This window comes from Danaus plexippus, chromosome 14, assembly GCF_018135715.1.
Source record: "Danaus plexippus chromosome 14, MEX_DaPlex, whole genome shotgun sequence".
NCBI lineage: Eukaryota > Metazoa > Arthropoda > Insecta > Lepidoptera > Nymphalidae > Danaus > Danaus plexippus.
In genome coordinates this window covers 7888818-7916812 of record NC_083546.1, presented here as the reverse complement: position 1 = coordinate 7916812, position 27995 = coordinate 7888818, and the positions used below count along the sequence as shown (strand labels likewise).

Genomic DNA, 27995 nt, shown 5'->3' with positions numbered 1-27995 from the left:
TGTCTCAATCTAACTTGCTTTATATTAATCAAACATTGTATCCCGTTCTTTAAGTGTCATTTAATAGATAAAATACTTTATTATTTTTGTTGGATGAAAAACTCTTCAGCAGGCACGGCGCCAAACAACGAGTTCACCGCTTCCACTTCGTATCCAATGATAGTTTTGATTATTGGAGGCGAGATTTCTTCCACAATGACCTTCCAATTTGTGTTCATCATTTCCAAGACCGGTTCAGCTGAAAGAGTTTAATTATTTATGTTCATATATCTTCATAAAAAAAATATTAAGAAGACGCATGGTACTAGTTTTTTATTTAGCTTGCCAAGTCTCGAAATTATATAGATATAACAACGCCACAATAATTATAAATAAAACTATAGTTATCGGATATTACTGGCGTTTTCATTATTTATAACCAAGTTTTATTTATTTTACAGCAACTGCAATCAGCATAACACGAGGTGAAGGTAGGACCACGGTCGCTGGAAAGAAAATCTTCAAAAAAAGTTCGAGTAGTCCAGTTATAAATAACTTTTTCTCGCCTCATCTATAAGTGTATTAATAGGGTTTACTTCTAATAATTTAGTACATTGAATGATACTCATGAAATTGAATTATCTACACCTCAAAAAACCTGTGGGTAGTTAAAGATAATTGATTGGTAAAAACAATTTTGCATACTAGAATTGTTTCAGTTACATTGAAGGTGCCTTAAACGTGTTTGATAAAAAATAATACGAAATATACGTGATAAATGTATTAAAATAATTTACCGAGAACTTTGTTGCCGTTAAAAAGGTTTTCAAAGTGGAAGGTAGTTCCGTTGTGCACTTTGAATTTGAAGGTCTCAGACCAATTATTGTTGATTTTCCAGTGAGAGGTGCCGGATTTTTCAACATGAGACAAATTGAAGGGAGTTTTGACTGTGATGCCACCTAAAATATATATCTTCTATCAAAGAAGAAGTAGTTTATGACACGTGATATAACTTATAAACACGCGACAAAATAATTCAATACAGATATTATTACATTACATTTCACAGTGATGCCACCTTTAAAAAAAGTATTGCATAGTTAAAAAAATAATACAAGAATTTAGTACTCAATAGCTAAAACAAACTTTTTTCATAATACTGCCTAATATAATAGGAAATTTTCCTTACGTATATCTATTTTATATTTCCCTTTGCCCTCCACTGGTAGTATCAGCACTTGTCCTTGAACCTCGTAGTTTCCACTCAATGTGACGTCACAAGTTATTTTCAGGAGTTGCTTCTGGGTAAAAGGATCAAATCTACAAAAAATAAAACATAATATTGTAAGTTTTCAAAATAAAAAAAACTCATAATCAAAATATACTTTGTTCGAACAGGCGTCTATAAGATCTTTTAAACCAGGAAAAAACGTAAAATGTTAGTGTAGTAGTCAGTCGAGGAAGAACCGTGTTTACTTGCAAGAATTGTGAGACGAGGACTCCACAGGAATTTTTTATACAATGATTTTATACTAAACAAAACTATTGAAAATTATAAGTAACAGAGCACTGCCTTTTTCGTCATATTTTTTTATATATAACGAGTATAGAAATAGCAAACAAAAAATTCCAGAACCACATATGTATAAATAGTAATCTAAAGTATTTTGTATTTTCTGTAGCTAGTTCATTTAAACCCGTTCTTAATTAAAAATAAACAATAAAACTAGTCTGTAGGAGTTCACTGCATAAATATAATTTAATCAAAAAAAAGGCCAGTTATAGTATTTTATATTCAGATTCATTCCATTCTTGATTGACGGCAAAGTACTTATTCACTCTTGCTTTGAAGACTTCCAAACAGGCATCCAAGAAAAGACAGACGCAGACATACTGTTCAAAATCTTCACTTGGCTCACAGGAAAAGACGAAAATTTCACTTCGTCTAGATTGGAGGAAGATCTTCTACTAATAGATAGAGGCCCGATGAGCATTTAGTATTACAAAAATAATTGGGGACAGAGGAGTTAAAGTGGTCAATATTTGTGGACAGTTTCAATAGTGGGTCATATATAATATCGAGAGGCTAAGTGTTATATTCCTGTCTTCATGACTAATAGTTTCGGTTTCAACCAAATCATGGTTACTAATAAGGTTTTTTCGGCTTTTTTCGCTAAGCCTTTTTCGCGAAAGCCAAAGCCGTTATTTGATATTTCTCAGCGCCTGCTCAAACCTGACACCATTGCTTCAAATAGATCTATGTTTTGTATTTTTGTAGAAAAAAATCCTTAGTTGCTTTAGTCTTAAATTGAAGCTCCCAAAAAAAAAGACTCGAGTATATCTCAATATTTAATAACTGAGGGCAGACGATGTAGTTCAAAGACAAACTCAGATAAATTAGAGCCAAGTATAAAGGACTCTCCTTTGCGAAGGAGAGACACGCTTGTGTTTTGATGGAAATTTAACAAGTTTTTTGCAGTGCTTTTCTGCAAACAACTGAAATATATAAACACCTGACTTACTGTGATCTCTATTTCAAATTCTATTTGAACCCAGCTAGTCCAAGAACAAGATTGAAGCTACTCCACAACTGTGTTGACCAACATTGTACCAGTAGCAACAATAAACAACTAATTGTGGAGCATAATTCCTCAAAATGTTACAAATTCAAGGGATAAGATCGGGGACTATACCATAACAAGAAAGGTTACAAATAAGGCAATCTTATTTGATCCAGGTATAAAAGAAATAAGTATTTATAATCATGTCAGAACGGGAAACAAAACAGGTAACAATGCTCTTAACACTACGACTAGAATACCATTCGGGCCAGTAGTTTTGTTCACGTCAGGACTTTTTTTGTATGTTAAAGGGGGCAACCGAGCAGAACGCCTACCTGATGGAGGTAGTGCCGTTGCCCATGGACATCCGCAACGTAGATTTGCGGATGTGTTGCCACCTTTGATTGGGGAAGAGGGCGAGGAAAAGGTCGAAAAAGGCAGGAAAGGATGCGAAAAAGGAAAGGGCGACCGACTCTCTCACTCATCGAACGAAACGCAGCCATTAAAAACTACTTTACGGCGATCATCTGTGAGACGGTGGCACTTCCCCGGTCGAGCCAACCCATGTTCGAGCTGTAGTAACTTGCCCACAACTAGGCTCTACTTCCTCAAGACTACGCTGAGTCAGTACCTGTTTATTTATTTTATTGTATTTTTTGATGCTTAAAATGTTCACTACACTGTAAAAACTTTAATTATTATTTTGAATAGCGCAAAGTAATACTATTATAATATTCTTTGCTTATAATATTCATTAGAATGAAATAACATGTATCAGTTTTGAGTATACTTTGTATGATATTCAAAAGTCTCACTTGAAATCATCAACATGACATCCCGACAAGCCGGTCATGGTCGAGTTCTTGAATTTCAGCTTCAGTCCACTCTCGTTGCTCACTATCAGCGGTATGTGCATGGGGTCTAGGCTCTTAACTCCCAGTTCAGGTATACCCTTCGCTAATATTGGCAGAGAGGACTTGGCGGAGGAGAGAATGCAAGCATCGTCACCACGCTTACATATTTTTAAGAACGATGGCACTGAAAAGAATGCATTCTTGATTACAATAAAGCCCATTCAGTCTGTCTGAAAGTTCCTATGCATCAGATACATTTGTATAAAATGTGTCAAATATTACTTTTTGCGGTTTGCTAACTAATAACATTCATTTACAATTGTCTTTATTGTATTATTAATGTGACGATATCTAGGAGGAGCGGAATTTGAAAGTTTTTTTTTGTCATTTATTGTCCAAAGCAAAAGTTGGCTAGATTCGACTGACTTTTACTGCTTTAAAGAAATTATATAATTTTAAGAATACAATAATTTTAAGGAAAGCCAGATCAAATAAAAAGAGAAGATTGTCGCTTAGTCGGAATAAATAAAACAGGTTTTTTGAACGTTAATTATTATTTACAAGGCATTATACGTCTATCTGTATAAAATGACTTTATCTATATTTTATTGTTGTTTTTTGCACATAATGTATTTAGCTCCTTTAACTTAAAGATCTGGTAAAACAACTATATCGTATGTTTTTTAACACGCTTTTATTAGCTTCGCTTGTATGTTTGTTTGTATGTTTCACACTACTTCGAGTGATCAGATTTTTTTTATTATTAGCTTTTTATTAGCTTCACCTGTATGTTTGTTTGTATGTTTGTAACCGACTTCTTTGGGCGCGATTTTGACCCACTTCTAACGGCCAGATTTCGTTCAAACTTTGTAGATTTATCGAGGACCGATGACAATACACTAATTTGATAAAATTATTCCATTTTTCAATTTGCAAAATATGATTTTTATTAACTTATATAATTTTCATCTATAGTCGATAAGGTAAGAAACTTAATTCAAATTTTAAAAAATAAGATTTTATAAATAAACCAAACTAAAAAGTAAAAAATAAATAATAGTTTAAAAAAACTAAAAAACACGCTTTTTATAGAAAACCGAACTAAAAAATAGAAAATAAATTTTAATAAATTTATATTTAGAAAAAAGTGTTAAATTTTATTTAAAAAAAAAGCGTGGGGTGCTTTTTAAGATATTATCGAAATATAATCACTCTACTCATATCTGTCAATAATATATTTATAACTATTGACACCATGCACCCCACGCTTTTTTTTTAAATAAAATTTAACACTTTTTTTCTAAATATAAATTTATTAAAATTTATTTTCTATTTTTTAGTTCGGTTTTCTATAAAAAGCGTGTTTTTTAGTTTATAAACTATTATTTCTTCAAACTAAGCTCGCATAACAGTGACTGGTGACGATGCCATAATTCGATTGAATTATCCCATTATCCTTATTATATTTGTCAGAATACATTAATATTTTTCGCATCGCTTCCGCTTGTTTTTCACAACAATATTATTATTTTTCGTTCATTATTATTTTTTGCCTACATGGAAATTTATTTGAAACTTTTAAGTTTGATACTATGCAATAAAAGCGTGTTTTTTTTTAATTAATATTTTATTATGAGAACAAAGTTGAAAATACCATTTACTTTTGACATTTACTCTTGGCATTTATTATTAAATAGTACAATATAGACATTTATATACATTTTTATATAAGAAATAGATGGAGAAATATTTTATAATATAGTGGAATATCAATATTTATTTTTTATTTTTCATTGGATTTTTTTATTTACAGTATGAGGATGATAATGAGATTTAAGATCTAAGACTTTCGCGAATATTCATTTAAATAAAATTTATAGTTTCGGATTTACTACACGTTTTAATTCTTTTAATTACATACTCCCAATGTTCTGAGCTCATCTCGTCTGCCCGTGATCCCGTGATTACTTTACAGCAACCGAAACATGGGGACTATCTAGTTAAAATAACTAAAAAAACGTAGCAAATCGGAATATATAAGATTCATCTCATGATAGTTAAATTAATTATGAATAACAAAGATAAAAATTAAAAACAACGAACCGGATGCCCCGTTGGAAGCTAAGATGAAACACAACAATGCAGTTACTGTTAACATTCTAGTAATATTAAAGTCGGAGTCTGTACCGAGCTGGACTCGCGACTGTCTCAGAGCTAGCACACTACTGCAAATAAATCCTCGATCGATTGCATTTATTATCTCACAAATATGGTAAAAAATGTGAGCTAGGAATAAATTAAGAAAATTTTTCAAATTATGTTCTTCTGTGTTAAGAAAAAGACCCAAAACGAATTCTTGATTTATGTTCTTTAATTGGTGTTCACTTGTCAATCCCCTACGCTTTAAACATTAGCTTAAGGACTTGTCGTCTTCTTATAACTCTCGAATTGTATTTCAGTAATCTATGTGGACATTTATAGAAGACACGCTTTAGCCTTTGGCTTTGCCTATTAAAGCCTTTTTAAGATACGTGTTATGATATTATAAGGCTTCATTAAATTTCTTGAAGACCTTCTTCAGATCCTCTCTTGGTAATAATGAGACAACCTCTGGACATTACCCTTTCTATTAATTTTATTTTTCACAATAAGCCTCTATTTGAAGAATTAATAAAGTAACAAATTATAGCCCAAATAAGAATTTCCTTCTTTTTGAATTTAGTTACAAATTGGTCTAAGTTTTCTATATGGCATTACCTACAAGTGAAAGTCTTTTCAAAATCGATCCAGCTGTTCTTAAGATAAGCTAAAACAAATAGACAACAAGCCAAAGGTATTGTACATACTTGCTTTAGGCTTTAGTTAAAAGCTGTTTATTTAAATTTACAAACAGTAAATTCAATAGCATGTTTTATAAATATGTAAACTATGGTAAATTTGGATCGTTCTTCGGTTAGTATATCTGAAACATATCTATATAAGCAAAAATATAACTTTAATATGAATAGAAATTGGCCCGTCAATATATTGAAAGTTATACATACGAAATAGTTTAGCGATAATTTAAAAAAAAACCCAAGCATGTAAGGCCAACATAATAAGTTATTTTATTCATGGAAGCCACTTGAGTTTTTCATTTTCATTAAAATAATTACTCACAGCCATTAACCCAGCGGCTGTGTCGAACTATTACAAGACTTATCATAATAAAGTCTATTAACATTAATTATATTGTATTATGTCGTTATTTTATTAAATAACTATTATTAGGAGGACCTTCACTTGTAAAAGAAATTACTACAACAGTCTCATTTGTTGATATAAATATATATTTATTATTTACTTTATTATATCTTTTATATTTTGGACCTGACCAGGGTTCGATACTTCTCTAGTGCTTGCTGAAGCAATCAGAATGGCTGCGGGGCAATATCAGTAAACCTTTTTCTAAATAACATCGTTAAAACTACGCGTCACAGAATTAATGAGTATTTATTTATTGATTTATATATACTTTTACCAACACCAAGAACAACAAAAATATATATAAATAATAATCTTAACACCTTTATTAATATATACAAAATTGTTAAAGGTACTGCTAAACTCTTAAATAATTACATTTAATAGATTGTATCTTAATTATCTCTTGAAACTTCCGAGACAGTGGAATGCTGTTGTCTTATTGATCGCGAAGTTAAGAATATTTAATTTGCTAATGAGTAATGTTATAATCGTTCACTGTTTTGATATTAAAATGTAAAGTACGAGCAACAATGTATTCCTACAAACTATTTTCCGATGCATTTTACATAATACAAGTCGTTCGACACGTGTATGCTTGCATATATGCACTTTTTGTATTATTTACTTGACTTGCTTTTAATTCGTGAATTATTTTATATATATTTATGTCTTAAACATATTTAGGTACATAATATTATATTCAATTATTTATATGTTTGTTGTTATGAGCGATTAATGAACTTTAATTGATAAGTTACTTATAATTATATTCCTTCATTGTCTACTAGCGATTCTCAATTCGCCTGTTTAAATCTTGCTACACAGACTTGTTTAGACATTTGATGGTAAATTTTTTTTTCCTATATTTAAATTCTATATTTAGAAACGGATATTAATAAATGTTCACTCACTTAATATGCATGAGTTTTGTGAGGAATGACCTTAACGAATGCCAAAAGTATAGTTTTTGCTTTAAGTATAAAAAACAAGGTTGCAAGCGTTGTATCTTTAAAATAAATACAAATTAATTATTAATTTAAAAACAATACATATTGATGGCTAATACTAATTTAAAATATATATGCCTTGGTGATATTTAGGACCTACGATTTGGAAAACAAAAAGCAATCTCTAATCGTTTTTGATAATTTTCGTATCTGCTGTAACGATCACAACTATGCAAATTCAAGAGCTGTAAGAGAACTAGGTGTAACTTTTATTTCTGTTGAAATTATTCAAGCAGGGAGAGGAATATTCCTTTCGACTAATAATTGGGTTTCATGTCATTATTCTTATGCACCAATTTTAATAGATATTTTAATTTTGTTTATTTTAAAATTATTAGTTATATTACGACGTATAAAGTTATTCTCCGAGATATATTCATCATATTCGTTTTATTTTTCGCTATAGATTCAAGAGTCTGTTGAACCGCATCACCTGACTGCAGGGCGTCAATCCTCACTCCTTGGTTTCCGAATGGTGGTGAACAATAAACTTTCAGGATATTGCTCTTCCTCCAATGCAGGCGCTATGAAATAAACTGCCCGCTGTCATTTACCCAAGGGACTGTAGGATGGGATTCTTCCAGAGAGGTGTGAACAGTTACTTGAAAGGTCAGCATGTGCTTGTCATATATCTGCTATTCCAAATGTCCACAAGCTACTGATATAGCTTAATAGATAAGTGTATCAAGTATTGGTATAGTAGTAAATTTTACTCAAAAATAAAATATTTTTTTTACGTGTTGTTCCAGAAGTTAAGATTAGCTTTATTATTTTTAAGATTTTTTGTTCAGAATAGACTTTTTGACGCTTCTGAAGTACAAACACTTTGAATTACTACATGTTAACTATTTTATGTCCTAAGACCAAAACTTGGGTATCAGTGAAGAAGAAAATTATTTGATTTCAGTTTGGAAGCGATAAAGTTGTACTCATTTCATTGAAGTCACATAAAAGTTTTATTGAACAACTCGACAATAATGAGTTCACTAATAATATATATTAATATAAAAGTAAAACCTTTTTGGTAATTATATTAAATGTAAAAAATAGCTTAATTAAAGTTGCGTAATACGTTGTATTGATATATTATGTAATAAACAAATGAACACTAATTCCACTCAGGAAACGGCTGGTTCGACCCACGATGCGGAACTTCATTATTAAAATTGTATTTAGGCACACAAATCGAGATAGTTGGAATATTTAAGACATGACTACAAGACGGTTCACAGGTGACAGCTTTATTACTATCATTGTGATGTTTGTACGAACAAAGTCTGGTCTAGTTTGTTGAAGACTAGCACATGATTATAAGATCATCAAAGATTAGTACTATATCAACGATCTGCTGATTGCGGACATATAATGTATGAAAAGTTTCAGGACTTATGATAGTACTTCCAACATGAAAATAAAGTTATGCAACAATCAGAAGCATTCTTTGACGTTTGTTACCTAAGCTAAAATTTTATATATTTTATAATTTTATATATTCAGTCTGATGTGTCTCCGATCTTACGAATAAGTAAATTCTACTTTGAAAGCGAAATCGTAGACATACGTATATTTATGAGTTTGCTTCGTTTTTAAAAGGTGCATGCACACAAAATATGAACAAGATATAGCTGTCTGTTTGCAGAATATTTGAACCCGCAATTGGAATTCTGTAAAATGCAAAAGACCTTAGAGAGGCTGTACCCACGTTACCTTCCATATCTAAAATCATCTTTGCTCCCTTTTGTTTACAAGGTGTGCGATGTAATGATTTCCGCCATACAGTTGAAGAGTCTATTTCGACAGCGAACCCTATCTTTGATCTTAGGATTCGTTTATTAAAAAAAAAAAACAAGATAATGTATAGGGTTTTCCATTAAGGGCGCTTGATCTTTGAAATGCAAAAAAAAATACATGTAGGAAAGATATTTGCGAAATTTTTTTTTATTTGGAAGGTCTATCGACCCCATTATGTATGGAATATGACATCATTCAAATGACCGCCACGGCTTCGGTTGGTGGCGCGCACACGAAAGGTCCAATTTTCGATGACTCTGGCGCACAAATCGGGCTGTATTTGATCGATGGCGTGGCGTATGTTGACTTTGAGGGCATCGGTGGTTTGCGGCTTGTTGGCATAGACCTGCGACTTAAGAAAACCCCACAAGAAAAAGTCCAGCGGGGTCAAATCGCACGATCTCGGTGGCCAGTTCACGTCGCCTCCGCGCGAGATGACCATGTCCAGAAATTGCTCGTGCAGAACTTCCATCGTAGCGTGTGCTGTGTGGCACGTAGCGCCGTCCTGTTGAAACCACATGTTGTCCAGATCCATATTCTCGATTTCAGGCCAAAAGAAGTTGGTTATCATCGACCGGTATCGCTCACCATTGACGGTGACGGCCACACCATTATCGTTTTCGAAAAAATACGGACCAATCACGCCTCCGGCCCAAAATCCGCACCAAACAGTCACTTTCTGCGGGTGCATTGCCACTTGGTGAACCTCGTGTGGATTGGTCTCGTCCCAAATACGGCAATTTTGCTTGTTGACATAGCCATTCATCCAAAAATGCGCCTCGTCGCTGAAGATGATTTTTTTGCCAAAATCGGCGTCAACTTCCAACTGCTCTAATGCCCAGTCAGCGAACACACGGCGCTGTCTATGGTCATTAACCTTGAGCTCTTGGGTCAGCTGGATCTTGTACGGGTGCAGGCTCAAGTCACAACGCAAAATTCGCCAAGTTGTCGTCTGCGAAAGGCCGAGTTCCTGTGCGCGACGCGGAATTGACTGCCGCGGGTTTTCGAGGACACTGTCGCGCACAGCGGCGATATTCTCGGCAGATCTCGCGTTACGTTGACGCACGGGAACCGGCTGATTGTTAACTGACCCGGTTGACTCGAATTTGTCCACCAATCGACGGATAGTCGACTCGGCAGGACGATCATCGCGACCGTAAAACGGGCGAAGTGCGCGGAACGTTGCTCGAACTGAAGACCCATTTTCATAAAACAATTTTATGATTTGCACGTGCTGCTCGACACTGTAACCTGCCATGGTGGTTTGGGAGGACGGAATGAATATAACACACTGCATTTGACAGCTGTCACTCAAACAACATGGCCGCAATCACCTGTCAAAGTTCAAGCGTCCCTATTGGAATACCCCATACAAGGAGGAGAGAGTAAGGATTTAATATTTTTGAAGTCTGACTTTCCCCAAACTGAAATGTATAAGGGTTAAAACTCAAAAAAAAAGATGAAAACTATGAACACAATTGTTTCCTATATTATAATATACATACAGAGGATAATATACAAATTTGCATCCAATGTATACATTCCCATAAACAAGTTTCTAACCATGTTGAGGTAACAATTTGACTTTATAGAATGAACAAGTAATCAACACCAGCCATTTTTGCAACTGAATTTGTCGGAAATGTAAGTAGCTTTATCAATTAAGCTCGCTTGTGCTTTTTACGCCTAAAGGAAAATTGAGGTGGTTACGTGAGATTCGTCAAAACGATTGGCCTGGATACGTACTAGAACCCTTACCGTCTTCATGAAAACCCACCACGCTCTTTCGCATATAAACATAACTCTTAATTGCATTATTCATTTCATCGCCTGTAGAAGTACCTTGCCTTCCTTAAGGCATCCCCACCTCAGCGGTTTGTTACATGGGTGGGTTCACCCTACCCTCCCACAAAGACTTAAAGGTTCCGTAGGTAACGGATATATGTATGTAGCCTCCTCCTTCTCAGCCTTAACCGGTGAAACAGAGCTCTTGAGAATATTCCTCCTTCAACCGCTTCCCTGTCATCTTCTATAAATGATATTCTTACAGAAAGTGGCGGTAGCAACCTATTCAGTCACTTAGCGGTACATTGCCTCGAACATGCTTTGCAATGGGAATTGTCAGCATCCTAGGTCTGCCTTTTATCAGGCTTAGTAGTCCAATAGAGTATGCTCGGCAGCGTCGTCAGTCGTCGTCCTTTCTCTTGCGTGTCCTCCCTAGTGCGTCCCTCCTTTAACACGTCGAACTTTGGGATAGACTATTGAAAGGCTGTAAATCAAACTCTATCCTTTGTAATTCTTGACGTCCTTGAGATGTGTCATCGTGACGGTAACTAACCCCCCCCCCTCTCCCTGCACGGCCAAGAATCTTCTTGGCTCTTAAAAGCTACGGTTGGTATAAGCTTAGGTTAGCAAATAATTAACATTTTTGACCATCATATTGGTATTGGGGTCCCATCGAAAAGGTTTTCTTATGAAAATCCTAACCAAGCTCTTTGTAACTTTACAGCAAATAAAACGGATTGTAGCACAAATTCCACCCCTATATGAAAAACATTGTTTATTTTCAAAATACATTATATTCATCAAGTAATTAATTGAAACTTTATTCCGACTTCTGCGTTGAAGATAATTATAAAATAAACAAGAGACAGCCACAAGCGCACTCAATAACGCACAAAAATATTGTTATGTCTCATGTGGATTGTTACATGTGTGTCTTATCTTTGGCTGTGTGGGTTTGTGTACAATGAATAACGTTGTATAATAATTAATAACTCTTACGACATTCAGACAATAAAGCCTTTTTGGAATATATTTTTGTAATTTGTTTTGGGAAGCTGAATAAAGTTAGAATATGATACTGTATTTATTAAAGATCACGGCCTTAATGTGTATAAAATGATTCTAGTTTGTAAATATATAAAGCGTAAATAGTGTTTGTCGTGTGTATCGATCAAAATACTCAATCAAATTTACATTAAATCTAATAGTTAATATATTTATTGTTTCTATTTATATCGATCTTTCATTATTTCACGAAAAAGTCATCAGCGGGTACAGCACTATACAGCATGTTCACTGCTTCCACTTCTCGTACAATGACAGCTTTAATTATTGGAGGCGCGATTTCTTCCATAATGTCCTTCCAATTTGAGTTTATCAATTCTAAGACTGGATCAGCTAAAAGATAAAGGTAAATTTTAATAAATTAACAAGAAATCAAAATAAATAAACAAGAAACTGCTAGCTGGAGCGTGGTTATGGTCACAAGATCTAATCTAATCCGCAAATGTTATTTATTAGCATTTCCTGGATTTTATTTCTTTAAACTATAGCTTCATTTGCAATGGAATCGCGAAATGTTTTGCCACAGCCAAGGGCTTTAATCCTTAATTTTATATCCGATAAACTGATCCGCAGTGTCATATTCGGCGACCAAGAATATCCCCATACAATAAATCTGTAAAAAAATTTGGTTTTCATATTCTTCTCGAATTGCTCTAGCGCAAAACCTTAGCTCACAAATATTTATTTTAATTAACATCAATTATTCAAGTTTTGTATCAGAATGTATATTGGGTACTAGCAAACAATTTACCCAGTCGCCCTCCAAATTCAATTGGTTTCTCATTTTCTTCCTCCTCCAAATTATTAACGTACACTTTTTTTAATAATTCTGTTTGATCATCTGCTTCAAATCTTCGCTGGTTCATTCGTTTTACAACAATTATTTTTAATAATGATCAATGTTCCTTCTACTACACATATTTTGAATCTAGGAACAGATGTACCTCGTCACAAACTTTATGAGATAATAAAAAATCTTATTTATTATCTGTACTACTTATATCTCATTTATTTATTACTGCCATCGCGTCAATGTTACTCTTATTGAGAATTAAAATGTAAGTAACATATTTAGATAATTAAAAAAAAAAAATATTTAAAGCCAGACGGTGTCACAAGATATTAATGGTTAAAAAACACTATTTTGTTTATTAAACTAGTAGCTAAAATTTTATGTTCCCTGTGACAAACGAGAGAAAAATATCTTTTTAGTTTCAAGAATTATAAATGTTTAGTAAAATAATGTACCAAGTATTTTGTTGCCGTTAAATAGGTTTTCGAAGTGGAAGGTGGCTCCGTCCCGCACTTTGAATTTGTAAGTTTCAGACCAATCGTCGCTTATTTTCCAGTGCGAGACTCCGGACTCTTCGAATTCAGTCAAATTGAAATTACATTTCACAGAGATGCCACCTTTAAAAAAAGTATGGCATAGTTAAAAAAATAATACAAGAATGTAGTACTCAATAGCTAAAACAAACTTTTTTCATAATACTGCCTAATATAATAGGAAATTTTCCTTACGTATGTCTATATTATATTTCCCATTTCCTTCCACTGGTAGTATCAGCACTTTTCCTTGAACCTCGTAGTTCCCACTCAAAGTGACGTCACAAGTTATTTTTGTGTACTGCTTCTTTTTGATATGATCATGTCTAGAAATTAAAACGAGACTGAGACACAATATCTTTATGATATAAAACATAAACATTTAAACATGAGATTGAAGAGGCAAATTCAATTAATGATGCGTCAGGGATTTTCTGAATTTTAGCACCTCTTGATCATATTAGATGTCCTAGAATTACTTTTACGTATTGTTCAGTGTCAAAAGAGATTTTCATCATTGAACAAGATAAATTTAATGTCCATACATAATGATTCAACTTAATAACAAAAAAATATTAGAAGGAAACAATGGAAATATAATCAAAAAAATTTTTCATTAGCGTAAGAAACTTGCAAAAATATTTCAAATGTGCTGTGATCTTAAACGAAGGATGTTGAGCTGTTTTTGGAAACATGCTTTTGATTCAAAATTTTCTATTAATAATTCGACTCTCAGCAAATCAAACAGATAGCAGCTATTATTATATGACATTCAAAGCTCTCACTTGAAATCATCAACATGACATCCCGACAAGCCGGTCATGGTCGAGTTCTTGAATTTCAGCTTCAGTCCACTCTCGTCGCTCACTATCAGCGGTATGTACATGGGGTCTATACTCCCAACTCCCAGTTCTGGTATGCCTTTCACTAATATTGGCAGAGACGACTTGGCGGAGGACAGCATGCAAGCATCGTCACCAAGCTTACATAGTGGGAAGAAGGATGCAACTGAAAATAACATTTTTATTATTATACTAAATTATAGGATTGTATGTGTAACATATCATCATGGATTGAACACAATTTCAACTGATTGCTCTTAAAACTTTTAAATTAAACCTTTTTAAAATGACAAAATCTATGTGTTGGCTCATTTATTAAAAGAAAATATATAGATTTTTATATGAATTTTACTTCTTTTTTCACATTTAAGTAAAAGTATAAAATTCATCTCAGGAACATTAGAAAAATATTTCCTAAATTCAAATGAAATAAAAAGGCACATACGTCTTTATTATGTCTCATAACCAGTATTTAAATAATACAGTATTTAAATAATATTGCAGGAACAAACAACAACAACAACAAAATTATGAAATAACAAAAATAAAATATAAACCCACCTGAGACTCCGTCTGAAGTAACGACGAAACACAACAAGGCAATCACGGATAACATATTAATATACAAAAACTTAAAATTAAAAAACAGATAGGCTTGTGAGTTGTGACTACCTCAGAACTAGAGCCTACTTTGGGAACCGAATTCTTGTTCGAATGCATTTATGGTCGTATCACAATTTCCGCGTAAAAAGCATTTAAAGAGGAAGGTCACTCGAGCTGAGACATACAAAAAAAATTAAACAAGATTTTATTTGATCACTCCCAGCAAGCCCTTTTGTTTCGTAAGTATAATATAGATGTGTAATTAAATTATCTAGTTATTTGGATCTATAATTGCGACACCACTTAATCGCTTATTGTCATTGAAACTGAACGCAAAATTCAATTTAAGCAAAATGCGTTAAGGGTACCTTCCTCTTTAAAGGCTTAAATTTAATTCAAAATTGAGGCGCCAAGTCCACCCGGAGGACGTAAACAGTTACATAACTCATCATCAGCCTATCGGAGCCCACTGCTGAGCAAAGGCCTCTTCTCACACGGAGAAGGTTAGAGCATTAATCACCACGCTCACTCATGACGGGTTGGCGAATTCAATCTTATAATTTGTAATTACAAGACCAGGTTTCCTCACGATGTTTTCATTCACCAACAGTGGTGTCTAAATACTCTTAGAAAGTACATATGGTTCGGAAAAGATCACATTGGTACTTGCCAGGTATCGGACCCGCGCTCTCACATATTAGAGACGGGCCTTTAACCTCCAGGCCACCACGACTGTTACAGTTAATACAACCGCTAGATAAATAAAAGACTGAAAAATATTGGTGTATATATAATATTTTATTTGGCTCCAGAAAAAAAGGGGAAGAATGTTTTCAGGGATTTTACTTGTTCGATCAGTATAGTTTAAAAAATTTTATTTTCAATTAAAGAAACTAGTAGATTTTTTGTGATGTCCCATATTTTAAGGTTTATAAAAACGCTTGACACCTATATAAGTAGATGTATAATAAATTAGCGGAATAAATATGTAGATATAGAATTTATAATTAATGTAAAATATACTATATATTTTTATATCTAAATTAACATTTTATTGAATGTGATATAAAATGAGGCTCAAAGAATACAGTACAAAACAAGAATCCTGTTTTTTTTTTTTTATTGGACTTCGATTTTATTTAAAAAATATTATATAGCCTTAAGACTTATTATTTTTTTTTATTAAACGTGAAACAGGTTACTATTATTATTCCACATTAAATGAAGCCAACGGTATTTTTTTTCTTATTTTATTGATTGATATTAAATGAACTATAAAAAATATATATAACTAGCGGAGAACTTCTGATGAGAATATTAATGAATATATGTTAAATAAAGATATCATGTGTGTAACAAAACGGGCAACACTGAACAGTTAGTGCTCATAATAAATAAATGCTCAACATATATCTTTATTTTTCAAAACTCTTTATTAAATAAGATTAGATCAAAATATGGTAACATTTAACACTTTAGAATATCATCGCAATCTATAGGATAGTTATGAAGAACGGCGTTTTTTTTAAATATTTCGATATTCAAAAAAAAAATTTGGAATTAATAAAATATATGAAATGTAATGTATTCAGGAAACATTTTTTTAGTATTCAACTTATTAATCTAAGGCGAGGTCATCGATAGGAATTTGATTGAACAGCTTCGTTGTTTCGTTTACTATCTGAGAGACGATCGCCGTCACGATGGGCGGGGAAACTTCCTCAAATATTGTGTGCCAGTTTTGATTCGCGTAGTCCAGGATTTGTTTGGCTGAAACCCAAAGATTGCTGTCATAATAACTGATTTTTAAATAAACTAAACAGTAGATAGTACTTTCTGTTAGAAAAATTCCACAGAAATTATCCATGATTATTCTTTTTGGTACCAATCACATATATGTATATATATACATATTTTGCATTATCTTACCTAATGCTACGTTTCCATTGAAGAGGTTGTGAAAGTTGAATCGCACTTGTCCCGTCACGTCAGCTGAGTGTTTCCAACTGTCAATAGTCCAATATCGTTTTCCTTGCTCCTCGCGCTCGCCCACGTTAAGCTTCACCTTAACTACTATATCATCTGCGGAAACAGGCTACAATTACAAATAATCATCTACAACCTTACCTCGTAGCTGAAAATAGGTAAGAAAACTAAAGAAATAGATCTATATTAGACTCACGTATGAATATCGTGTACGGCCCAACTCCCGATATGTCAACGATGAGCAACTTCCCGCCCAGTGAGTACGAACCCTTCAAAGCCACCGAGCACTTGAGGGTTATGGTTGTGCTATCACTCGCACGTCTACAAACAAAGTATATACAACTGTTTATTGCTATAGCTCGGCCATATGATTATTGACAAGAAATAAATAATTCAGGTATTAAACAACATAATACAAACGCTAAGCAATGAAATGAATTAATTGTACGCAATCTCGTTTTAACACTGTTTTTATTATCTTGGACTCTCCAATTGTATCAAATTTTACTTACACCAAATCAAGAACTTTGCAATGTTTTAAGCCCAAAACTTTAGTATTGGTGAAGTGCATCATAAGGCCGGCCCTATTAGCCTTGACCTCCTCCATATCCATGGGATCCAAAGGCTTCATGCCCAAGCTTGGGATGCCTTTAGCTAGGATCGGAACCGCAGCTTGAGCTGATAGCTTCAAACACGCCCTGTCGTTTCTGTGACATGGCTTGATGAAATGAGCTGTAAATTGTAATTACTGAATTATCAGACGAGGGATACAGTATTTATATTGTTCTAAAAATAATTATAGGTGGCTGTAACTGGCGTTTTAGATATACGGATATACGTAGTTAAGTATAGATTTACGGAGTACGGCTGTACATATGACTAAATGGATGTTTGTAGCTTATTTACGCAAAAACTGCTGAATGAGTTTTGATATAACTTATAGCAATGTACCTTAGACATCAGAACAACACACTGGCTATAATTTACTCCGAAATTCCACATAGTTAAAACTAGATCATGATACAACTGTTGTATTTTGTATAAAGTCACTAGACAGACTATAAATGTTTCTGCCTGTGGGTTAAAATACCCTTGGTTTTATGAAACTTCATATAATTCTGTACGATCCTAAAGCCCAAGTCCGCAACGAGGAAGTCACGATCAAAATGTAATGCTAAATCAAAATCGATCATCCACTAATGTGTAACTTATCTGACGCTTTTTATTCGGTGAAGTTTGGAAGGTATCTTTTATAATGATCTTTGCCAAATAATACCACACAACGAAGAACATTTTCTGGACATTACAAAATTCGTCAAAACCAAAAACATCTTTGAGATTGATATTAAATTTATTGTGATAAATAATCTAAATAAATTTACTTTATATATATAATTGTATATAGTATATACCAAATAAACCTTATATTTATTATTGTGGTAGGAAGAAATTCTCGAGTAGAATGAAAAATTAACAAACCTTTGGTACAAATGTTACCAATATAATTTGTACAAAGCATGTCACAACTTTCTTGACCTGCGCTTATATTTTTCTTCAGGGCCAACAATTATAAAAATTTTAACAGACTTTACACATAAGCGAATAGTTTTGAAACATTCGGCTAATAAAATTCCACATTCGAGGCTTCCACATTCAGATTACGTAGAAATCTAGACAGGCATATTTCATGGGCTCCTTTGAGTAATACATAACATAATGTAATGAATAAAGCTTTTTTTACGATAAGGTCCAGCTCGTGTTATAAAAAATCTGTCAAAAACTTTAAAGACACACAAATTCGGAAATCTTGCATAATGTTTTTGTTTTTCCAAATATTTTGATGATATCAGAACACCAACCAATTTATAACTTGACGCGACAATTGACACTGAAGCGACATTATTGCATAGTTTAAATATGATATTGAAATACAGTAAAAAATATCAGCCTCAAATAAAGTAGGGGACAATTTTTGGCTTATTTTATTTCGTCTATTTTAAATCGGTACATTTAGAGCAAAATCTATAAGTTCTCGATATGGTATGCGACAGTTGCATTTACAGTCTAGGGATGTCGATAATATTCACATACAAATTCTTAATTGCAGATTATTCTCATTAATTCAGCTTTCTGTTTCCGAATTCCTATCTGCATCAATCAACACCGAGTTTGTGGGGATGCGGTAACAATTTTTTTTTAAATGAAACTAATATTTTGTGAATGTCTGTCAGTTGGTCCTCGTTATTTATCACCTACCGCCATCGATTTCTTAATTATTAAAAATAATAAAAATCCGAGTAGTTTATCCGAAAAATATTAGTTTGATTAAATGAATAAAACTCGCGAAAATCTTTGATCTCATGGATGCGATAACAAGTGACATTACTTAATGAAAGTGAGCGGGCCAGTTCGCGTGTGCCATTATTTTTACTGACTGACCAATAGAAGGCATTGGCGACAAGATCCTGCGCGTTTAATCTGCTGTGGTTTTGTTATTTCTTTTCATTATGAATTAATTACCGTATTTGTCCGCTGCATTTTGTTGACTACATCGGTTTCAATGATGAAAACCTGATTAAGAAGACTAAAAACGATCCAGGCGTATGTTCAAAGTAAAACAGTGGCTACAAAACTAACTATTCAATCCAATGGACGAAAATCATTATATTTCATTAATTATAATAGTTAAATAAATTTTTTTTTCTGATACTAGCACATAATTATATTGTAGGTACGTTTTATCTAACGTTTCGACTATTTTGAAAACAAACCGGTTTTTGGATCACTTTCGATCATTTTCCAAATTAGTGTTTAATAAAACACACTTCTTAGAATTATTTTATTATTAATAATTATTTGAATTTCACTAAAATATCTGTTTCACGAAATAAAAACCGTATCCGCATTTCCATGCCACAGCGGATGTGAACATCTGATATTCCGCGTCCTCATTCGCAGATGTATATATATAAATATACATATTAACATGCCAATATTTATAGTGATGCAGTCAAAAGTATAGAGCCAAAACTGGGAGTAGACGTATAATTAAATGCTAACACATAAAAACGATAGTTTTCATTAAACAGTTAAAAATTTTCCACATTGACATTCCGTGTGAATAATCAACATATAATAATAATTACCATCGAAACGTTAATTAAAAATAAGATTAGAGGGAAAATATTCTTAATTATCGTAAAACGTTACAACTAATGGTATCAAACACAAACTTATAGACGTTTTGTATTTCAATTCAAATAAAACAAAATGATTAAACAATTCAACCTTGTAGGAATTGTTATTAATAAGGAGTCCTTACAAAGGACGCCGCCAGGCTTGGAGTTATTGTTTGTAGGCACTTATTAACAAAATTAAAATGTCTGTTTCTAATTTAAATTAACAGCTCTTCGCTAAACATAAAAAAAATCATATGCGACTACAAGTAACATCAAAAATATAATTTTAAAATTTTTGGTATATCTGTCTGTTTTCTTTGCGTGTCTCTGAAAAAGCTGAACCGATTTTGACGGGAATTTCACTCGAAGAGACCCGAGTTATATATTTCCACCGACCACCAAAGTTCTTTATTAATAATAATAAGTTAGAAGACGTTGAAGAAAGACGTCGAAGAAGATGAAGGGATCTTGGAAATTTTTTTAAAGCATCATAGTCGTGATAACCCGTAATAGAGTGCAACATTCAGGCAAAGACAAAGGCAAAAATAAGTAATTTATTAATTTATGGGAAAACATACAGTTTATACGACAATAAATATTTCGGTAGAGTAAAACAATTTGCCAGAACAGTTACCACAGTTATTTTGACATGATATATTGTAAACCTTACAAAGGAAAAAAAAAAACAAATAAAGCGAGAACATTAACAACAAGGAGTATCAAACATACAATTTACTGAAATAACATTCATAAAGAAAGCAAAAAAACATGTTCATTTAAATGAATTTAATATTTTTCGGATATACGTAGTATATTTCGGATATACGTGCTTTATTTTTTATTAAAACTACATACTCCCGACGTTTGGCAGACGAGATGTCTGCCCGTGATCACGTTTACTGAAAAGTAACCGAAACTCGGGAGTATGTAGTTTTAAATACAATAAAGCACGCGTAGTATATCCGAAAAATATTAGTTTCATTTAAATGAATAAAACTCGCGAAAGTCTTAGATGTCATTAAGAAAACCTGGTATGTAACAAGAAAGAAATATTTATGATTTGTTTAATTATTAAAATCATTGTTAATAATTCTATTTTGACTTTTGTTACGACACCACTAGTAAACAGACTATATAATTGATCTATCGATTATATTAGTAATCAATATTTTAATGTCTTTGTCAATTAACTATCAAAAAAAAAATTGAATTCTAATAAGGTAATGATCGTTTAAATTTTATTTTAAATAACTTGTCTGTTCTTACACAAACCTGTTTGTCATTCTGACAATCGCTCATCATGTACAATTGTAGATGTACATGAAACTGTGATGCAGATAGCAATATTGCAATAGCAATATTAAAATATTATTTTCCAACAGGCGCTAAGCTTGTCACTTGAATATTAACTATAATATTATAAAATGAGATCTAAGATTTTCACGGGTTTTATTCATTTAAATGAAACTAATATATTTTCGGATATACTACGTGGATTTTATTATTTTAAAACTACATAATAACAACACAACCATGATCACGGGCAGACGATATGTGAACACACCTCGTCTGCCCGTGATCACGGTTGCTGAAAAGTAACCGAGACGTCGGGATTATGTAGTTTTAAATACAATAAAGCACGCGTAGTATATCCGAAAAATATTAGTTCATTTATAATATTATAATTTATAAAAAAAATTAAGATCCAGAAAGTGATTTCAATTGCATTATCTACTGCCAAAACACTATTTTCTACAAATACACATACAAAAAAACTTCTTTTATTGCTGGATTTTATAGCTGGGAATTAAACAAAAATATAGTTAATATATTATTTTTATAACTTTAGACGTAGTATATAAGAATATCTCTTATATATATACAAAATAAAACTAATTACAAAGAAAATATAATAATTATTTAATTTTTTAGTCTATCTGTCAATGTGTTTCGGTCGGTTTTAAAATGAATAAAAGAATAATAAAGAAGGTTGTTATTAATGTCCGCGTAAAACGTGAAGCATGCTTATGTAACGACAATTTAGAAAATTTTAATATATTGTATTTACCCGAATGACAGGTCACGGTCCCCGCAAGCACAATGAGAGCCGCTAACACCAACATCTTGAGTAAGGAGACAAATGTTTGTTATGTAACGAAGTCCGTTATATACCGATAACCTAATATGTTTTGACCGCAACATTTTAAACGTATTTAATACCGTTAGGTGTAATATATAAAGCAATTAGTACACCAAAAATAACTAAACAGCAACATCAAAAATAACTTAAAAATAAAATATTAAATATATATCTATCTATACATATAATAAATCTGTAGAAGGGTCAATTCTGTACATTGAAAATATTAAGAAAATAAATAGCAGGGGGTGTTACTGAACCGATACCAAACCCAAATATGTGATTAAAAAAAAATTATCTGTCTGTCTGTATGTTCAGGCATTACGTGAAAACTATCTGTTCGATTTCGATGAAACTCTGTATAATTATACCTTATTATCCTGGGCATAAAATGGGATAATTTTTATCCTGGAAAAATACGTAGAAAAAAAATAAATCTTAATTTTTCAGTTTATTCCATAGACGTTGTTCTGCAGAAACGCGAACACACGTTGCGTTATCCGCATTGGATTCAGCGCCGTAATCTGTATGGCCGAAAGTCTGATTTGGCTTGAACCGTTTGCGGCACACGCGGGCCGCACGACGCCACGCCTCCCCGACTCCTATATAAGGACGGCGTTCCGCGCAGCGCGATGCATATAATTTCTGAATTTTGATGCGAGCGGACGTGTCCAGTGTGGCGAGCGGTCGTTCTTATTGGAATTAATATTGTATGCGTGTAATTTTAAACCGACATCCGCGCGGACGGAGTCGCGGGCGGAAGCTAGTATATATATATATATATATATGTATATATATATGTATATGAAAAAAGGTGGATATGCTAGCTAAAAAATTAGAAGCTTTATGTTTAAACAAATAAATATCTAGCGATAACCGTCATTTTAAAAAATGGCTACAAAAAATCAAAAGTTACTGAGATCGTTGAAAACACAACGAGTACCTAATATTATGTCTGTACAGACTCATCTTATTTACGTTCAATAATAAAGTTGAATTTATTTTCTGTATATAATCTTCTAATACAAAAATCTCTGTCACTTTTTATATAATTCAGATAGAAGAAAAAAGTCTTTTGACTAGGGGGCCTGGTAGTGAAGATAGGTAATACTCAATTCATGTTCAATGGAGACGTCCAGTCTGTTATAGCTAGCAATGCAAATATAGTTTCGAAGTTGTGGAATAATGAACACCCATGTATGGCTGGCATAAACCAGGGTCTGGGATAAACCAGCGTCTGGGCCCAATTCCGATAGGTTAATAAATTAGCGTCCAGGAAACAGAAATGATCCTTTCGTCGAACTCACCAGTGTTTCATGACAACTGTTCGGGAATTGGATTGTCTGTGATCTGAAGGTCACCCAAATTACATTGGAAAAGGCTATTCTAGAAAAGAAATTCTAGAAGAAGGCTTACTATAATCGAATCAGAAATGGAGAGATCCGTAGAGTAACCAAAATAATTTACCAAACCCTAAAGATAAGGGTAGTTAAAGTCAAATGGTTATTAACTTAGCAAATAGTTCGAATACCGACAGCCGATTGGTCCTAAAGATTCTCCAATGGGGACCACATAATACTTAATACTTATACCTTAACACTGTAGATAGACTGGACAGGTTCTCGGTAAATAAAAAGTTCTGAAGAGGCCTCTGTCCAGCATTCAATTATCACCTATGCTGATCAGGCGATGACTTAAAGCCAACAAAATTAAATATATACAGATGTTGTTTCTTTAAAATGTCAAAAAGTTGTATTAGCAAGCATTCAGTTCTACATTTTAACAAATAAATTACACAAGTTATGAAATATTATTGAAATGCGCCTTATTTTTTTATATAGCCATGACTCTCATCGTATAAATTGCTTTAGAAATAAATCTAAAAGAATGTTAAAAATGTAAGAAAAAAACAAGTGTCGGTAGTTTTACTAAATATTATTATTTACAAATTTATAGATATGATATCTAATTGAAAATAGATATAAATTCATAAAGGTAATGAAATTTTCATGTAACATTCAAAAAGCTCACAATTTTATTATACACTTTGTACTTTTCTTGTTCAAATACTTATTGGCTAAACATTTTAAACATTAATTTTTTTAGAACCTCATAGACCTAATTAGAAAAGAATATAGACAGTGAGTGATTAACACTTCAGTTATAAATATTTGTTATAATATTGTTTCTAATTTGTCACTAAAGAAAACTATGAAAACTTCATTGTTTTTAAACTTAACCCACAACCCCATAATACGACAATTTCTGTACTAATTCTTATCATTAAAAATCAATTGCAGAAATTCGTCACTACCACAACTGTTTTTTCCATAGAAATGTGATGTGTGTGTACACAAGCTTATAAAAAACTCCGCAGTATATTTAAAGCCTATCAACTTTTTCATTAACTGACGTTATTGGTATCAAGTGCGAACATTTGTAAATTTCTGTTGAGGGTATTGAGAACTAATTTTAATACATACGATTTATTTGTAAGACGATCGCTGTTTTGAATGGCGCTGTGCTATATGTATCTATAATATATTTGTATAATATATATCGGATTTTATTATAAATTCATTATTTTAAAGAGAGGACGCCAGCCTCGCTGACGTCACTAATGTCACTTGTTTCAGTACGTTCCAGATATTTCAAAATGAAACTTCAATTCTTCTAAATGTTCTTGTATTTCTCGAAGGTTCTTCATAATCACATTCTTTATGATCCGCACTCGCTGAACTCTGCCGTCCGCTGTTGTGCGTCCAGACGTCATATTTATACCAGAATTCAAACATAGTTCTATTCTCTTTGATTTCATTTTACTTTTAATAATAGTAACGACGACCAATAAGTTGTTATAATAATTGATGCCAGCCTTGAGTTATTTTCATGTTACATCCGTCATTGAAGCTGCTTGCGCCGATATATATATATAACTAGTCCGGATTTCCTGATTTTTTTTTTATGCTAAAGGGAGCGTCCAAACAGATGGGCTACCTGATAGAAGTAGTACCGTCGCCCATGGACATCCATAAGATAGTTTTGCGGAGGTGTTGCCACCCTTGATCAGGGAAGAGGGCGAAAAAAGTGGGAAAGGGAAGGAAAGGGTGGGAAAAGGGAAAGGGCAACTGGCTTTCTCACTCATCGGACGAAACGCAGCCATCAAAGACTACTTTAAGCCGCTTGTGTGTGAGAGGGTGGTACTTCCTCGGTCGAGCCAGTCCATGTTCAAGCTGTAGTTACTTGACCACAGCTAGGCTAGAGCCACCACCAAATTCAAATATACTATTGCGAAAAAAATTTTAAGAATACTATTTAATACTTACTCCAAATATCCAACTAATAGATTGAATTGAATTTATCTACTAAGATTATTTGAAGGGTGTACTCTGTAGTCACCTTTCCCCTCACCTCCAGTGAATACTCTTCAAAGCTATCGAAACTTCTGTTTGAAAATAAATAATCTATATAGATACTGAAGTAGCCCCCACGAACAATCTTATATGCGTTCAGGACGTTAAATGATTCCGGGATCAATCTCAGGCTGTTTACACTAGCGCGTCGCCCCCAAACGAGGCTAAAAGATGACCTTAGATATGAAGATGACATTGTAAATCAGATTATATTTATTAAAATATATATCGATTCATGAATTTATTCAGAGGGTGTCCTACTAAGTATTTTTCCGATATTTAGCCTTGGGCATACGGGTACGCGACCCCGGATCCTCGAGCCACCACTTTCATACCTCTATCCTCAGTCCATGAAGGTGGTGTCCCGTACCTCCCCTCATTCCCCTTCCTAACCTCTTTCCCCCCTTCTCTATCTTTTCCTTTCCTGGTTTTACCCGGAAAACGGGGTTTTGGAGGTCAGACGGCAGTCGCTCCGTTAAAACCACTCCCGCCACTCTTATGGTTGCAAAAGTTTATGGACTGGGTACGGCTAGGGCGTCGCCGATAAACGACGCGCAGGCACATCGCCCTACACCTGCGAAAAGTGGGCAAGGGCTACCGTGTCAAGTACGGGCACGGCTAAAGACGTTAGTACCCCAAAGGAAACTCCGCTTTGCAACGTGGAATATTGGCTCTCTAACCGGACGATGCAGAGAACTCGCAGATGTACTCATGAGACGTCGGGTCCAGTGTGCGTTCCTCCAGGAAACTCGCTGGAAGGGCAATAAATCTCGGAACATCGGACAGGGTTACCGGCTGATATACACTGGGTCGCCTTCAGGTAAAGCTGGTGTAGCGGTAGTGCTATCTGAAGAGCTTCGGAATGGTCTTCTTGAAGTTGATCGTCGCTGCGACCGCCTGATGCGGGTGCGGGTACTGGTCGAGGGAGTGATTACTAACTTGATCAGTGCTTATACTCCTCAGGCTGGATGTAGCGGGTCCGAAAAAGAGTCATTCTGGGAGCAATTTGAAGAGGTTCTACGTGCTATACCAGCTGCTGAAGTAATCATAGTTGGGGGGGACTTAAATGGCCACGTAGGTAGGGCTGCGGAAACGTTTGACCGTGTACACGGTGGTTTTGGTTATGGTCGCCGCAATGCAGAGGGAGAAAATATTCTCAGAACCTGTATTGCGTCTGACTTAGCCGTCGTGAACACGTTCTTCCAAAAGACTCCACAGCACCTTATCACGTATAAGAGCGGGTCCCACTCAACCCAAATAGATTATCTGCTGACCAGACGGCGTCATATCGGCAAGGTGACTAACTGTAAAGTCATTCCTGGTGAAAGCCTGACTGCCCAACATCGACTTCTTGTCATGGACTATGTCGTTATCCCGAAAAAGAAAGTGGCCGAGAAACGTAAGCCTCGCATCAGGTGGTGGTTGCTGAATGGAACGATGCAGACCAGCTTTCGGGCAGAGGTTGAGAGTCAAAATCTGTCGACTAATACCGAAACTGCTCAGGAAGTTTGGGATCGAGCCCAGTCAGCAATTATCACAGCAGGTAAACGAGTTCTAGGCCTTTCTAAGGGAGGACGGGTCATTGACAAGGAGACATGGTGGTGGAATGACGAAGTGCAGGAGGTGATTCGTGAAAAGAAGACTGCCTTTAAGAAGTGGCAGCAATCAAACTCTCCTGAAGACAGACTAGAGTACATAGCAGCGAAACGTGCCAGTAAAAGGGCTGTTGCCAGAGCCCGCAGTGATAGGTTATCACCATTATATGATACACTTGAAACTGCGGAGGGGCAGAAGCTCATTTACAAATTGGCACGAGCTCGGGATAAGGCGACGCAAGATATCGCAAAATGTCTTAGCGTGAAAGATTCCCAAGGCACGTTGCTGTGTAATCATGCCTCTGTGAAGGAGAGGTGGAGATGCTACTTCAAGGAGTTGCTAAATACTCAGCACCCGTGCAGTCTTCCAACCGAAATACCTCCTAATCTTGGACTTATTGCCCCGATAACACCTGACGAAACTCGGAATTGTCTTCGACGCATGAAGAATCGGAAAGCGGTGGGACCTGACGATATTCCGATCGAAGCGTGGAAATCATTGGGCTCTCTTGGTGTGCTCATACTGACGGACCTTTTTAACCGCGTCTTGAACACTGGGACTATGCCACATCAGTGGCGTTATAGTTACATTACCCCTATATACAAAGGCAGGGGCAGTGTTC

General features: G+C 34.1%; 2 protein-coding genes across 2 annotated transcripts; both read right to left on the bottom strand.

Annotated features, from left to right (window-relative positions):
* Positions 1-2: 2 nt before the first annotated feature.
* LOC116769758 (protein takeout-like) lies at positions 3-5645 on the bottom strand. Its single transcript, XM_061522469.1, has 5 exons — positions 5498-5645; positions 3356-3578; positions 1169-1299; positions 777-938; positions 3-238 (listed from the first exon to the last, which is right to left on the bottom strand). The coding sequence occupies exons 1-5, from the start codon at positions 5550-5552 to the stop codon at positions 81-83; spliced, it is 729 nt and encodes a 242-aa protein (XP_061378453.1). The 5' UTR covers positions 5553-5645; the 3' UTR covers positions 3-80.
* Positions 5646-12454: 6809 nt separating this feature from the next.
* On the bottom strand, positions 12455-22390 carry LOC116769529 (uncharacterized). The gene is made up of 10 exons (XM_061522655.1): positions 22293-22390; positions 17558-17777; positions 17242-17366; positions 16989-17141; positions 16684-16829; positions 15018-15087; positions 14400-14622; positions 13810-13940; positions 13537-13698; positions 12455-12621 (listed from the first exon to the last, which is right to left on the bottom strand). Exons 1-10 carry the CDS (start codon positions 22345-22347, stop codon positions 12470-12472), a joined length of 1437 nt encoding a protein of 478 aa, XP_061378639.1. The 5' UTR covers positions 22348-22390; the 3' UTR covers positions 12455-12469.
* Between the last annotated feature and the right edge of the window lie 5605 nt (positions 22391-27995).

Bases quoted from the DNA above. Each gene is read 5' to 3' on its own strand.
- LOC116769758 (XM_061522469.1), bottom strand. From the start codon at position 5,552: ATGTTAACAGTAACTGCATTGTTGTGTTTCATCTTAGCTTCCAACGGG. The intron at 3,579-5,497 runs GTTCGTTGTTTT...CATTCTTTTCAG, and splicing joins AGCTTCCAACGGGGCATCCG to TGCCATCGTTCTTAAAAATA. The intron at 239-776 runs GTAAATTATTTT...AAACTCTTTCAG, and splicing joins TAACGGCAACAAAGTTCTCG to CTGAACCGGTCTTGGAAATG.
- LOC116769529 (XM_061522655.1), bottom strand. From the start codon at position 22,347: ATGTTGGTGTTAGCGGCTCTCATTGTGCTTGCGGGGACCGTGACCTGT. The intron at 14,623-15,017 runs GTGGGTTTATAT...TGTTATTTTCAG, and splicing joins TACTTCAGACGGAGTCTCAG to TTGCATCCTTCTTCCCACTA. The intron at 13,941-14,399 runs GTGAGAGCTTTG...TTTAATTTCTAG, and splicing joins TGTCATGTTGATGATTTCAA to ACATGATCATATCAAAAAGA.